The following is a 14836-nucleotide window of genomic DNA, read 5'->3' as shown; positions in this document are numbered from 1 at the left end:
ATGTGTTCCCAGCCTTAATGGTTTAAACTACATGCATTGCATCCAAACATAGCTGATCTATAAGCTACCAGCTTGCAGTGGAAAATAACATGTAGCATGTTTTTAATGTTTTCTAAAGGTCTCGTGTCTATTTGTCTTGATTGACAGTAGGGCTGTCCCCGACTCAGGATTTATTGAGTCGAATCAGAGTCGCAGGTTTAATGCAGAGTCGACGGAGTCGTTTTATATAAAAAGGTCGCAAAAAAAGGTAGTTTTTGGGGCATTTTTTCAAGTGCTGCTTTAAACCACGTCAACATAATAGTGCAACAGTAATATGAACATTGTTTTAAGCATTTAAAATGAAATAAATCCACTCATTGCCGTGCATATGAGACTTGATGGCTGACATTACATTAATTGACAATAAGATTGCGTGCATAATTGTGAATCGTGTAGCAGAGTTAAGAACAGAGACGAGAATAATGTATCTCTTTGACAACACAAATGCGCGTCATTTATTATTTCTCCACAAACTGTTAATAAAGTATTCAATCAAACAACACTCTTTTCTGTAAACCAACAGCATGAAGTAACAACAGACGTTGACGTAACGGCGACGGGCGATCATCAGTGCGATAAGCCTACACACGAAAAAGTCCTCGACATGAAAAAGTTTGAGAACCACTGCACCACTAGGCAACATGAATAATACAACTAAAATAATAAAATTTCCTTTAAATTAAAACATATGCAAATTGCTAAAAAAGTGCACATTCACTTCACAGTGATTAAAACAAATGCGACCTGCTGTCATCGTTAACAAAGGCTATGATAAGCTTCACCAGCCTGCAACACTAGGCTATGTAAACATAAACAATGTATTATTCATACATTTAGCAAATGAAACAGTTATTTCGTTCATATAGTCATACTATAAATGCACTACAGGCGTTGAAATTATTGTTGTTACTGACCTTGGCACTTGCCCAAAAAAAAGAAAAAGAAAGTGAGAAAGCAAAGGTCCGTTCTATTTCTTCCCCAACCGTGGCATGTTGTGGGCGAGGAACACAAGTTTGTCCACGTTCTTTGGAAGAAGTGAACTTCGGGTTTTGCTAACAATGAAGCCAGCCTTAGAGAATATTCGCTCCGACGGCGTGGATGTGGAGGGGATGCATAACACACGTCTGGCTGCCAAGGCCAGTTTAGGATAGTGTTCCTCGTTTTTTCTCCACCAGTTCAGTGGCCCGTCAACTTTAGTTTGGTCCTGCAGGTAATTCCTCATTTCGCTCTTAACAGGCTCCTCTTCTTGTTCATCTTCTCCTGATGACATTAACATGAGCATGGCAATCTCTTTCTCCTTTTCTTTTTTTTTCTTCTTTGGAGAAGGCTCCGGTTCCGAATCAGATTCCGAATTGCCGCCCTGAGCACCCTCAGGTTCCGTTGGTTCCTGCCTCATGTCCTGATTCTCCCGAGCCAAGAATTCAGCCAGATTTGTCACCGTTTCATATGCCTCGTCTCGTTTATCATCCGCCAGGAATGACAATTTTTTGAAACGCGGGTCGAGTACTGCAGCTTGCACGTAAATGCTGTTATGAAGTTGTGTCCCTGTTAAGTCCCATCTCTCATCAAACTCTGCAGTAATCTTCACCTTCAGTGCTTTGGTGGCAGCACTGTCATCCTCGCGCACTTGCAGGTGGCGTGTTTTCATATTGATGATCATTGGTACCGTGGCAGACAAGGACGCATTCAGTTCCTGTGACAGTAACTCAGTAAGAGTAACCATGGGCTTCAGAACTGAAACGATGTCTTCCGCGACTCTCCACTGGGTCGATGTTAAGTCTAAATCACGGTGGGCCTTCTTGGAGACGAGGGGGTCTGACAAAACCGCAGTAACTGGCCATCTCTGCTCGACGAGACGTTCCAGCATGTAGTACGTGGAGTTCCATCTTGTTTGCACGTCTTGGATTAGGCTGTGGAGGTTTTTGTCGGTCGCGGACACGGTCACGTTATGTGACTGTCTCTGTGCGTCTTGCTTTACTTTAAGTGCTCCCGTGGCCTTGGCACTTTTTTTGAAATGACTGACCAGCCGCCTAGCAAATCCTATGGTGCGACAGACCGGCTCCTGTTTTAAAGCAGCGTTAATACACAGTTGCAGGGTATGCCCTGCACAACGGACAGATTGTGCTGTTCCCCAGGATGCATCTGCAGCTATTTTGTTCAAACAGAGAGTCATATTGGATGCATTATCATGCACGATAGCAACCCGCTTCTCTCCTGGAATCTTAAATTCAGCCATGACTTCGCCGAGTCTTACCGCGATGTTTTCTCCCGTGTGACTCTCAGCCATCTCTTTAGTTTCCAAAACAAACGCCTCCAGTCGCCAGTCAGCAGTGATCAAATGGGCAGTCACTGTCATGTAAGCTTCCATTCTCTGTGATGTCCAGATGTCCGTAGTGAAGCTTACTGCTGCGCTGTCTTTCATTTTCTTCATAATCACCTCTCTTGTGTCGTCATATTTTGTTTCAACTGCGTGCATTACCGTCTCTCTCTTCGGGACAGTGTAACTTGGCTCCAGTGTCTTGATTAGCTGCCTGAATCCTGCACCTTCTACAACGTTCACAGGCCTCATATCGAGTGCAACAAAGTCTGCAATGCTGTTTGTAATGGCTCGTTTCCGAGCCTCTGTGAGCGGCGGTCTGAAGTCCAGCGTTTTCTGTGTTAATTTCGGCCCGGCGCTGTCACTGCTGTCATCCTCGCTGTACGTTCCTGGATGGGCCTGACATAAATGTTTTAAATTAGACTTATTATTGTATTAAAATATTAGGCTACAATTATATTGATACTACTACCCAGCTTAATTGAGTAGCCAAGGTCTAATCATGGCCGCTGCAACTCACCCGCGTCAAATGGTTTCCCATAGTTGATGTTGCTGAATGGTACGCAAATTCTTGCTTACAGAGTAAACACTGGACTTTTTTAGGGTCCGTGTCCTTCATAACTTCGAAATGCTTCCAAACTTTTGACCTCTTTTTTTGAGACATGTTTTAAACTTTTCACCTGCGAAGGCTCAAAGCTGCGACCACTCCTCCTCCACTCCTTACAACGCGTGCTTCTCCTGCAAGTGTACCGCGCATGCGCACCCTTCCCTCCGCTCCCCTCCCCTCCCAAAAAAAAGAACATTTTGACGGCTCGACTCAAGGAATGTGGTCGACGTCAGGCTCCTCGACCGACGCGTCGACTCGTCGACTTTTAGGGTACAGCCCTAATTGACAGACAGTTTGTTATCTTCAGAGTGGTACAGATTGCCTCGGGCGTCGTTCACACACAGACATGATGTCCATCAACATCAACAAGACCGCTTTCCTTTAAGGCCTTTTGCTGCAGCCGTTGTTAAAGCAGAATCTGAATGGGAACTCAGTCAAACAAGATAGACAAAATAAGGCACAGACAAAGTCACGGTTTAAGAAGAATCTGTGATATATTTCTGATATCAAAAAGGAGCTTCAAACGTACAATTTCAGCAGGACAAGAAATGTATGGAACCTACCAGTCTGAACTCAAAGATCACACTGAAAGGTCACAGGTTTTATACAAGTGACTTCAAACAATTCTCACAGCATCAAAAAGACCTCCTGTCCCACATGGAACACAATCACTGGGCTCATCCTCAGACTTAATGTTTTTAGAGTTAATTTGTTTATCACCTTAGTATGTGAAGTGAAACAAAAGAATGCAAATGTGTCTCTAGGAGTCAGAATGTCTGCAGCCGGTATAACAAATGTCATACGAAAGAGAGGAGTGTATTCGACTCAGACATTATTGCATTAACTAGCAGTTCTTTACAAATGTTCACTACATTTTTAAATTACTTTGACATCGTAATATATCGTCTCTGTCGGGCGGAAACCTTGTATGTACAACTGTTACTTTTCAGGATTCAAATACAAATATACGTGTTTAGCTTGTGGATCTGCTGTTTTTGCTACGTTTGTGTTACATTGTAGTATAACGAAGTAGAGCGTTAACCATTTAAACCTTCTAGTAAGCTGGACCAGAGAAAACTCGACTTTTTTCCTGTCCACACCTAATCTCTCTACGTCAGAAATAGCCGATCCGACTATTTTTGGCTTAATGTTCCCAGAATATGGATGCTGGGGTTCAAGTGGTTAATTTACGGAAAAACATTAGAAAGTTAAAGTACGGCTATACTGTAAGAGGTTTCTGCAGGACAGAGAGCATACAGTATATTAAATCATGTTAAGTCATGGTGTTATTGGAGACGTGAATGAGGCATTCTGTATGTTCACTGACTAGGATGGTCTGTCATGTTTTCTACTTCATGTTATGTATGTATGTACTGTATGTATGGGGCTGTATGTACTGTATGTTATAGTGTCTGTATGGGTCTCTAATGCCCCCCCAAACACAGCTCACAGCTAGACAATGACACATGTGATGAGTCGTGGGGCCGTGTTTTTTCAATATTTCTTTTCCACAATGTTGCGTTCCTGGTCTTAATAGATTCATTTAGTGGTCCTTGACATCAAGTTAGAACCACTGGTATATATACACACTGTGGGTTGAGTTATCACTAGCATGGGTGATGATGGAAAAACCTTTTGAACTCTCCTCCTCTCTCCTCTCTCTCTCTCTCTCTCCCTCTCCCTCTCTCTCTCCCTCTCTCTCTCTGTGCAGCTGAAAGGCCCAACAGGTCTCAGCAGGGGCGTGGCTCCGGTTCCATCCGAAGGGCCTCGTCTCTGGGCACCATCACAGGCCCCTACCTCACTGGGCAGTGGCCCCGCAGTGACCCCCACCCGCACCACCCACCCTGTATGAAAGATACATCCACACAGGTAACACCTGTCCTCTACACCACCCTGTATGAAAGATACATCCACACAGGTAACACCTGTCCTCTACACCACCCTGTATGAAAGATACATCCACACACACAGGCAACACCTGTCCTCTACACCACCCTGTATGAAAGATACATCCACACAGGTAACACCTGTCCTCTACACCTGTCATACCCACCCTTTATGAAAGACAAAGCCTACTGTAGCCTACTGTCAAAACACATACACGGCCAAATACATATCATTTTGGGGGTCCTTGAGATGGAAACGTTGGAGCACCACTGATATAGCAACATACCGTTAGGATTTAGAAAACGCTTTTAGATATGTATTTGGCCACGGACCCCCATCTCAAAATGTTTTGTTCCAGGGACCCCCCAGAAGCAAAGATTTGAGTTACAAATGTTCACTTTAAAAAATATATTCAAAGATAATGTAGAATTGCCACATTTATCAACAGCGGACAGATCTCACGCTAGAATTGACAGGGACACTTATTTGATAAATCCCACACGGTTCCTGGGCTCAAATATATATAAGCTGGTTTGTACGTTCCATTGATAAATGAGGGCCACTATCTCAGGAGTCATGTGATCAAGTTGTGATGCGTCAGATTTAGCAGATTTTCCAAATTTTGCAGGCCCTGGGTAGGACAACCTGGCCTGGCGGGGATCTGCGCTCCGAGGAACTTTTCTAGTTGAGAATGGGTATCACAATATTTGTAGCGGCCGTTAAATAGATGTATATAACTGTCAAGAACGTTTTGTAGTGAATTTCAGTCCTCAGCAATATAACAGCATCTATGTCTGTTACTAATTATGTCAACTTTGTTGATAATAAACAGCGCTGTGGGGGCAGGAGGGTTATTTGTTGATTTGTCTGAGGAATTTGATTATGTCGACAAAAAGCAGCTTTTACAGAAACCTAAACCAGATCAGCTTTAGTGAAATGGCTTTGAATTGGTTTAGGGGACTGTTATTATAGAAGAAAGAAGATACACAACACAGTTTAACGGTTTAACTTTGAGCTCTCAAAGGTGTCCCCCAAGGATCTATTTTAGGCCCTGTTCAATTTTCTATTTTGACACATGATTTAGGTCAGGTAATAAGTCCAGGAAAAGAGAGCATTTGTACACCAGTGATACAGCCATGTATACGGTGGCTAGCCTCTTTGTTAAACCCATTAAGACCGAGAAAGCATCTGTCATTTTAGATATGAACCATTATCTTATACTTTGGCTATTCAAAAATAGCAGATCTACAAGCTCGTGTCTCGCTATGAGCTTGTAGATCTGCTATTTTTGAAACAAATAAAAAATGATGTGCAAATCTTTGAGTACATATATATTTTTAACTCAAATCTTTGCTTCTGGGGTATTCTACAAATGTCTTCTAAATCCTATTACTGTAATATCAGTGGTTCTCAAACCTTTTTCATGTCAAGGACTCCAAAAGTATATGTATTTGGCCGCGGACCCCCAACTCAAAATATTTAGTTCCAGGGACCCCCCTGAAGCAAAGATTTGAGTTACAAATGTTGCCTTTAATAAAATATATGTATATATTCCAATATTTGAAGACTTTTCAAAAATAGCAGATCTACAAGTTCATAGCACAGCACTCATGCGCTTGAGCACTATGAGCATGTAGATCTGCTATTTTTGCTAAATAAATCTAAAATTATACAGATACTTTCCTGGTCTTAAAGGGATGCCCCCCCCTTTTGCAAATATTTTTTTGATGTATTCATTTACTTAACGGTGGTGCATTTAGTTAGGTGACACACACTCATGTACTGAACCACTGAACCACTGTACTGCTGTCTATGATGGTCCTCTCTATGCTAGAGGAGGAAAACCAAGTGAAATGTTATTTATGAACACATTGTTGGGTAAACTAGCTACTTGTATCTCTGTATCGCTGTATTTACCAGCTATATACTGCATTAGATCCACTAACATTCTGATGCTGCCCAGGTGACCTCTGAGCCGTCTAGAAGTGCTTTCTCTTTCTGTTCACCTTGGAACGTGGAATGAGCCGTGATTTAGATTTTAGAAGCACTGCTACTGTTCCTCCTTTTTGAATCATATTTAAAAGGTGTTTTATATAAAAGCACTCGTGGCTTCATAGAATCATCACCTGATGCAGGCTGTGTTTGGATATCACTGGTATGGACTGTTTCTTTTCTTATTACCCCCCTTCTTTTTCATACATGAGTACTTTGTACTTTACATGTCTTTGTGATAGCGCTTTGTGATATGACTCATTATATTATAGCTATTTTATTTGATTAGGTATGTGATGTTGTTACCTGACAATTAGTTGACTGCATATATCGGTATCGGTTGGTATATAAATTATGAGTTGGACAATATCGGGATATCAGCAAAAAAGTCAATATCAAACATCCCTAAATAATAGTATTAGAGAATTCAGCCTGGCGTTAGGACAAGGACAGGCTTATATGAGGGCTGTGGACGTGGAGCTGCTCTCTCTCTCTGCCTCTCTCACACACACACACACACCCACACACACACACACACACACACACACACACACACACACACACACACACACACACACACACACACACACACACACACACACACACACACACACAGGGAAGTGGGGAATTTCAGACGTCAACACAATCTTTGTTTGGGTTAGCGTTGGTTAGCTGCAGCGTTCTGAAGGAGCAGAGCCTTACTGACATACTGTAACCACATGAACCCTGGCAACATGTCACCATGTACAATGTCACACACTCTCATCCAGAGAGACTTACTGTACCAGTGAGAGAGTAAACATTAGATCTAGTCAATAAACAAACCAGGTAAATAGTAACACAAGCTAGTAGAGAGCAGAGAGAACAGTGTAGTCAGTGCCTCCAAAGACTAACTATAGGATATCAGGTCAACAGTGAAGCTAGCATCTTGTCTAAACAACATGCTACTGTATCTAAATAACATTCTGTACGTTTGTGCTCAGGGACAAAACCACATCTAAATGACCAAGATCTACGTGTATATATTCTGCCTAGTAACCAAGCCAACGCCTGTGGTATGGCTACTTTTACCTAACCCAGTAAGACCGGGAACGCATCTGTCATTTTAAGATTTCTTTGGGCTATTCAAAAATAGCAGATCTACAAGCTCATAGCGCGGCACTCTGTGCCGCACTCTGAGCTTGTAGATCTGATTTTAGAATAGCCAAAGTATAAAATAATGGTTTAAGTGGTTACACAGATGCGTTCCGGTTTATGTAACCGTAGCTCGTTGCACTTGACCTAGTTATGACCACCATGCAGACTGACCTTGGTCATCAAGTTACCTTGGTCAACCTTGGTCATGAAATCTGATACAGAGTTGATTTCGTCAACTAAAACTGAAGAAAAATGTTCGCCGGCGCGACGCGTTGTGAGCTTGTAGATCGGCTATTTTCAGCATGCAACCAAGTGTAAAATCAGCCATTATGACTCCATCAAGGCACCGCCAAAATACATCTTAGTCGACTAAATCAACTGTAGATTTAGTCGACTATAATCTTATGATATTTAGTCAGGGTTAGAAAACTAGACAAAAACTAAAACATTTCAGATGACTAAAATATGACTAAAACTAAATGGAATTTGATTCAAAAGACTGACTAAATAGTAATCAAAAGTTGCTGTCAAAACCAACAGCACTAGTGTCCTAAAGGCCTACATTCATTGTAAGTAAAGTACCGCAGTAGTAGTACTTCTCCCACCACATCCTATTGGTGATGTTTATTTCAGTGTTTTTGTTGCCCAGCGGTGCGGTGCGGTAATAAAACTCTGCTGGTGTTACCCTGTATACCTGCTAGCCTAGCCGCTCCTCTCAGATCCGTTTACAGCCATCTAACCCTCTGTACCGCCGTGTCCCTGTGTGTCACAGCCATCTAACCCTCTGTACCGCCGTGTCCCTGTGTCACAGCCATCTAACCCTCTGTACCGCCGTGTCCCTGTGTGTCACAGCCATCTAACCCTCTGTACCGCCGTGTCCCCGTGTCACAGCCATCTAACCCTCTGTACCGCCGTGTCCCTGTGTCACAGCCATCTAACCCTCTGTACCGCCGTGTCCCTGTGTGTCACAGCCATCTAACCCTCTGTACCGCCGTGTCCCCGTGTCACAGCCATCTAACCCTCTGTACCGCCGTGTCCCTGTGTCACAGCCATCTAACCCTCTGTACCGCCGTGTCCCCGTGTGTCACAGCCATCTAACCCTCTGTACCGCCGTGTCCGTGTGTCACAGCCATCTAACCCTCTGTACCGCCGTGTCCCCGTGTGTCACAGCCATCTAACCCTCTGTACCGCCGTGTCCCCGTGTCACAGCCATCTAACCCTCTGTACCGCCGTGTCCCCGTGTGTCACAGCCATCTAACCCTCTGTACCGCCGTGTCCCTGTGTGTCACAGCCATCTAACCCTCTGTACCGCCGTGTCCCTGTGTCACAGCCCTCTAACCTTCTGTACCGCCGTGTCCCCGTGTGTCACAGCCATCTAACCCTCTGTACCGCTGTGTCCCCGTGTGTCACAGCCATCTAACCCTCTGTACCGCTGTGTCCCCGTGTGTCACAGCCATCTAACCCTCTGTACCGCTGTGTCCCCGTGTGTCACAGCCATCTAACCCTCTGTACCGCTGTGTCCCCGTGTGTCACAGCCATCTAACCCTCTGTACCGCCGTGTCCCCGTGTGTCACAGCCATCTAACCCTCTGTACCGCCGTGTCCCTGTGTGTCACAGCCATCTAACCCTCTGTACCGCTGTGTCCCCGTGTCCCAGCCATCTAACCCTCTGTACCGCTGTGTCCCCGTGTGTCACAGCCATCTAACCCTCTGTACCGCCGTGTCCCCGTGTGTCCCAGCCACTCCGCACGCTGCGGGCCCTGTGACATTCACCACCTACGCATCCGGACCGCCAGGCCGTCAGACGGAGGATGACCTCGGTGACTCTGTGGGTTTACGGTGTATTATTAAGCAGGCCTCTTGAAGTGGCACTAAGGTGTGACTGTGAGCACCGACCAGCCAGCGCTGCCCACACTATATATAGCCACGCAAATGCCAGGCAGGTAGAAAGAGAAGAATTGGAACAATATAAGGTTGGGGCCTAAATGTGAGGGCCGTGAAGCATCTCCTCACACCAGGCTTTGGCGTTTTGGGTCTCTTGGATGGAATGGTGTGGTGTGGGGTGGTGTGGTGTGGAATGGTGTGGGGTGGGGTGGGGTGTCATAACTGAATGCCCTACTACTTCATCCATACGAGTGTCACACAAAAGGAGTGAAAATGGCCCATTGCTGCTTGTAGATCTGCTAATTTTGATGCTTTTGAGTGACGCTGTAATAAGATCAAATAGGGCGTTAATTTTCGAAGAAACACAAAGTTAGAATATGGAGATATACTGTAAGAGGTTTTCCACCTGACAGAAAGCTCTCCCACACACAGCAGGGAGTCAGTCATAGCTCCGCCCCCGTGACTCTGCATCCTGTTTTCATCTGGTTGCTCGGCAACCCAGACCCAACAAGCTGCTCTGCAACGCAACGCATGTAACGCTGCTGTCAACGTGACAGAGAGCACAGAGTGAATCAATCTGAGCCTACTTCCTTCACCTTCCTGTGTGTGTGTGTGTGTGTGTGTGTGTGTGTGTGTGTGTGTGTGTGTGTGTGTGTGTGTGTGTGTGTGTGTGTGTGTGTGTGTGTGTGTGTGTGTGTGTGTGTGTGTGTGTGTGTGTGGGGTACGGTGAGGAGAGGAGAGACCTGGCCTTGGCCTCTTGAGGAGCAGAAGGAGTCTTTCACCAAAAGGTGATTCTTCATGTGCCAAATTCTCTCCGGCGGAAAAGCTGGAATTTCCCCCACAGCAGCTCTGTGTGTGTGTGTCTATCTGTGTGTGTGTGTGTGTGTGTGTGTCTATCTGTGTGTGTGTGTGTGTGTGTGTGTGTGTCTATCTGTGTGTGTGTGTGTGTGTGTGTGTGCATTGACAGAGACACATACAGGGCAGGTGGTCCAAAAGGATCCCTGGCTAATAAGCCAAATATGTCTTAATACATTATAATTGCCTTCTTAAATATATTTTTTAAAACACCTTTTACTCAAGAGGGACAATGCCCGTCGCAGGTTGATGATGTCATTTGTCCATGTGTGGTCTAGCCATATGGAATACATGTGCAAAAAAAAAAAATTAAAATATTGATTTGATGCTCATATTAACCTTAGGATGTATTACGTAGTTTATTTTATTTTCACATGTATTCCATAAATTCAATAGTGCTAGACCATACATGGACAAATGACATCATCAACTTGCGACGAGCATTGTCCCTATTGAGTGAAAAATTAACTATTTCTAAAATATTTAAGGTGTTTTTAATTTTACATTTTAGTTATAGAGGACAATTATAATGTATTAAGGCCTATTTGGCTAATTAGCCAGGGATCCTTTTAACACATTGGGTGCCAAAACCGGGAATTCTCGTGTTTGCAAAGAGTAGCCGTTGAGTGCCGAACACGGGAAATCTTGTGATTATTATTATTTTTTTTCACAAGGGGCGGGCAAGCGCAACTTTGGCATCACCCACGGTGCCTCTTAAATTGAAGGGACAGATGGATCACCGTGCCAAAAAAAATGGCTTCCGTCCGCTCCCATTATATCTCCTTGAGAAAAACCTCTATCTCCTTTTTTTTTTTGGTGAAAACGAGCCATTTTCGGCGCGCGATCACTCCGTAATGGCGGCTCGCGTTAGAGATGTTATTGTTCTAGGCGTTAGCCTGGACCATCCACCATCGTGCACGCATCCATTGTTTACATCCGGGCCGTACCCTGTTTTAATAAAACTCTGGCACCGAACGTGTTAACACCGGGTGGGGTGGGATCTGTCTGTCCTACTGAAGGCAGGGGGACAGACAGTGTCAGAGGACAGACAGGTGTTGGACTATAGTGTCTCTGTCTCTGTTCCTCCAGGCTTTGGGGAAAGTAAAGTTGGTATCTTTATCACACAGTATAGTTGTTTTTAACCATAACTTTGAGCTCTCCATTGAACCCATCCTGACTATTAGGGCGCAATGAGGGTCAAAATGTTCAATGCCAAAAACACAAGTAAATCATTGGTCTCAATGATGTGTATGGTAATGAATCATCTAGGGTTGTGACAGCTCTAGGAAGCAGGGGGTGACGGGGAGGGAGCCATCTTTGTCTCTTCTACATCTGCCTGGTTTACATACAGTGACGACTTATTCATCAGCTGGTTGGTTGATGCTGTAGCCGTTATGTGTCATTGATGCAGCCAGCGGCCTCGCCCCGTTCTCTTTGTGAACGGAGCGCTGTGTCTGTCTGTCTGTCTGTCTGTCTGTCTGTCTGTCTGTCTGTCTGTCTGTCTGTCTGTCTGTCTGTCTGTCTGTCTACTCTGAGTCTGAACACGGTCACGTCAGAGCAAATCCAATGTCAACTGTCAGGGTGAAGATGTGAGTGGATCCTCTCTGGTTCTGGTCTGTGGGTCACTGTCTCATCCTGCTCAGGAGACAGAAAGGAGGGGGCCCCTTTTGAGTCGGAGGCCGTTTAACATGAGCCAATTTCCTCTAGGTGTCAGAGAGGAGAGGGACACACTCTGTTGTAGTGTGTGTGTGTGTGTGTGTGTGTGTGTGTGTGTGTGTGTGTGTGTGTGTGTGTGTGTGTGTGTGTGTGTGTGTGTGTGTGTGTGTGTGTGTGTGTGTGTGTGAGGGAGAGAGCGAGAGCACGCTGACATACTATGGATCCTTCCCTCTGTGACACGGGAGCTCAGCTTTCACTCACTTACTGTGTGTGTGTCATTGCGGACAAGATGAGCTGTAGCAGCCTGTGTCTGATTCTTGTGCAGGCGCGTATGGTGGGTTCTAACGTGGACCGGGCAAGATTCTTAATGACTCCCCCCTTCCCCCCGGCCCCCCACCCACTGCGTCACGGGCGCGCGCGTTTTTTTTGCTTAATTAATTCATTAAATGACCATAAAACAACATTAACAACACTCTACCCATCCCTCAGTGTGTTCCATCCTCAAATGTTTTACTTAAGTAAAAGTATCAAGGGTTAGAAAACTTTTTTTTCACATTTGAAAACTTGTGAAATGGGACCTTCTGCATAATGAGTAGCCTACTTTTACTTTTGGTACTTTAAATACATTTTGATACCAAAACGTTTCTACTTTTACTCAAGTACATTTTGAATACTTTACTTTTACTTGTAACAGAGTATTTTTACATCGCAGAATTGATACTTTTGTTTAAGTAAAACATTTGAGTACTTTTTCCACCACTGGTATTCAGTGCATGCAGTGACTGTTAGTGCACACAGGACGAGGGAGTCGAGGGACACAGCATAGCGACCCTTCATTTCAATAAGGGCAGACGGCAGAGCCAAAACCTGCAGAACATGTTTAGCACAGCCACAGAGATCACGACTTGTTTATTAGAGGCAATTAGCATGTCTGGCTGGGGCAGCTTGACAATGGGAACGGTGGGGTGGGCGGAGGCTGCGGAGCTACTGCCCCGAGGATTTTTTTTTCTTTTCTTTTATATATATAAAAAAATAGGGGAGCAGAGTTTTCCAGACCGGGCCATGGCCCCATTGGCCTCTATGACGGTACGCCCTTGTTCTTGTGTGTGGTTTATTCTCATTAGTTTCATTGTGTTCCAACTTCTGGATGTTGTAGTTAATTGTCATGTGGTTCATGTGTTACAGACTCCTGGATGTTCTAGTTTATTGTCATGTAGTTCATGTGTTACAGACTCCTGGATGTTGTAGTTTATTGTCATGTAGTTCATGTGTTACAGACTCCTGGATGTTGTAGTTTATTATCATGTGGTCCATGGGTGTTGTAGTTTATTATCATGTATTTAATGGGAGTTGTAGTTTATTGTCATGTGATTCATGTGTTCCAGACTCCTGGATGTTGTAGTTTATTGTCATGTGGTCCATGTCTTCCAGACTCCTGGATGTTGGGTTGAACAGACGGAGGATCAGAGGAGTTCACACCAGCGCTCCGCCTCCTGGGGCAGCGCCGAGCAGCTCAAAGAGGTACACACACACACACACACACACACACACACACACACACACACACACACACACACACACACACACACACACACACACACACAGTTATACAATAAAGCTAAAAGGATAACACAAAAAGCCCTGAGGGCATGTTTCCATTGTGGTCCTGTGTATTCAATTCATCAAGACATATACTTTACTGCTCCTAGTATTGATGATTTCTAGTAGGGGTGGAAATTGGTACCTGACAATTCAATTCCATTCAGAGGGCTACGATTCAATTAAATTGCGATTATTGCGATTAATTTACTTCCATTATCTTTTATTTATAATAAAAACTAATGGAAGAGATGTGTCACTGTCAGCTGGAAGGTTATATTTGCCAACATCAACAATAATTGTTGTTTTCTGCAATTATTGCAGAAAACCAACAAGAAAATAAACAAGTCCTTTTTTGTAAAATAATACTGACTTATAAATAACAAAGGCTTCTCAATATTCTGATAACCAACCAAAATATGGCTGCTGCTCTGTGCAATTAGCGATATGATGAAAAAAAAAATATATATATAATCGATTTTTTAAATCTTTTTTATTTTTTATGATCGATTCATAATCGTCCATGTCCGAATCGTGATTGATTTCTGAATTGATTATATTTTCCACCCCTCATTTCTAGTATGTCTTTATATTTACAGAAAAACTGTGTGTGGGGGGGGGGGGGTCATTTCTTTTGGCAAGCTAGAAGTCTTGTCTAGGTCTAGTTGCATATTGCAGACAGACAGGTGATCTTTATGGTGGTTTTGAAGGAGGGGAGGGAGTCACACTGATGGCTGTCTTTAGGGCATTCCACATTCTGGTAGCAGCATAGTAGAATGAATTCAGACAGACAGAAGGCAGCACCCTGGCCGCCGCCTCCTCCTCTTCCTCCTCCTCCTCCTCCTCCTCCTCCTCCTTATCTCT

General features: G+C 44.2%; 1 protein-coding gene across 3 annotated transcripts in view; it reads left to right on the top strand.

Annotated features, from left to right (window-relative positions):
* Positions 1-14836, top strand: part of LOC308095883 (glucocorticoid-induced transcript 1 protein-like) — a 33972-nt gene that overhangs the window by 10831 nt on the left and 8305 nt on the right. For 2 of the 3 annotated variants that reach the window (XM_080443019.1, XM_080443018.1), the window contains exons 2-3: positions 4675-4832; positions 13805-13894. In XM_080443019.1, the coding sequence (XP_080299145.1) occupies positions 4675-4832; positions 13805-13894 (248 nt within the window). The remainder of the gene's footprint in view (positions 1-4674; positions 4833-13804; positions 13895-14836) is intronic. The other variant, XM_080443020.1, reaches the window with a different exon arrangement.

This window comes from Gymnoscopelus braueri, assembly GCF_963280865.1.
Source record: "Gymnoscopelus braueri genome assembly, chromosome: 11".
Classification (NCBI taxonomy): domain Eukaryota; kingdom Metazoa; phylum Chordata; class Actinopteri; order Myctophiformes; family Myctophidae; genus Gymnoscopelus; species Gymnoscopelus braueri.
The sequence above is the reverse complement of the archived record's forward strand: the minus strand, read 5'-3'. Positions and strand labels throughout refer to the sequence as shown.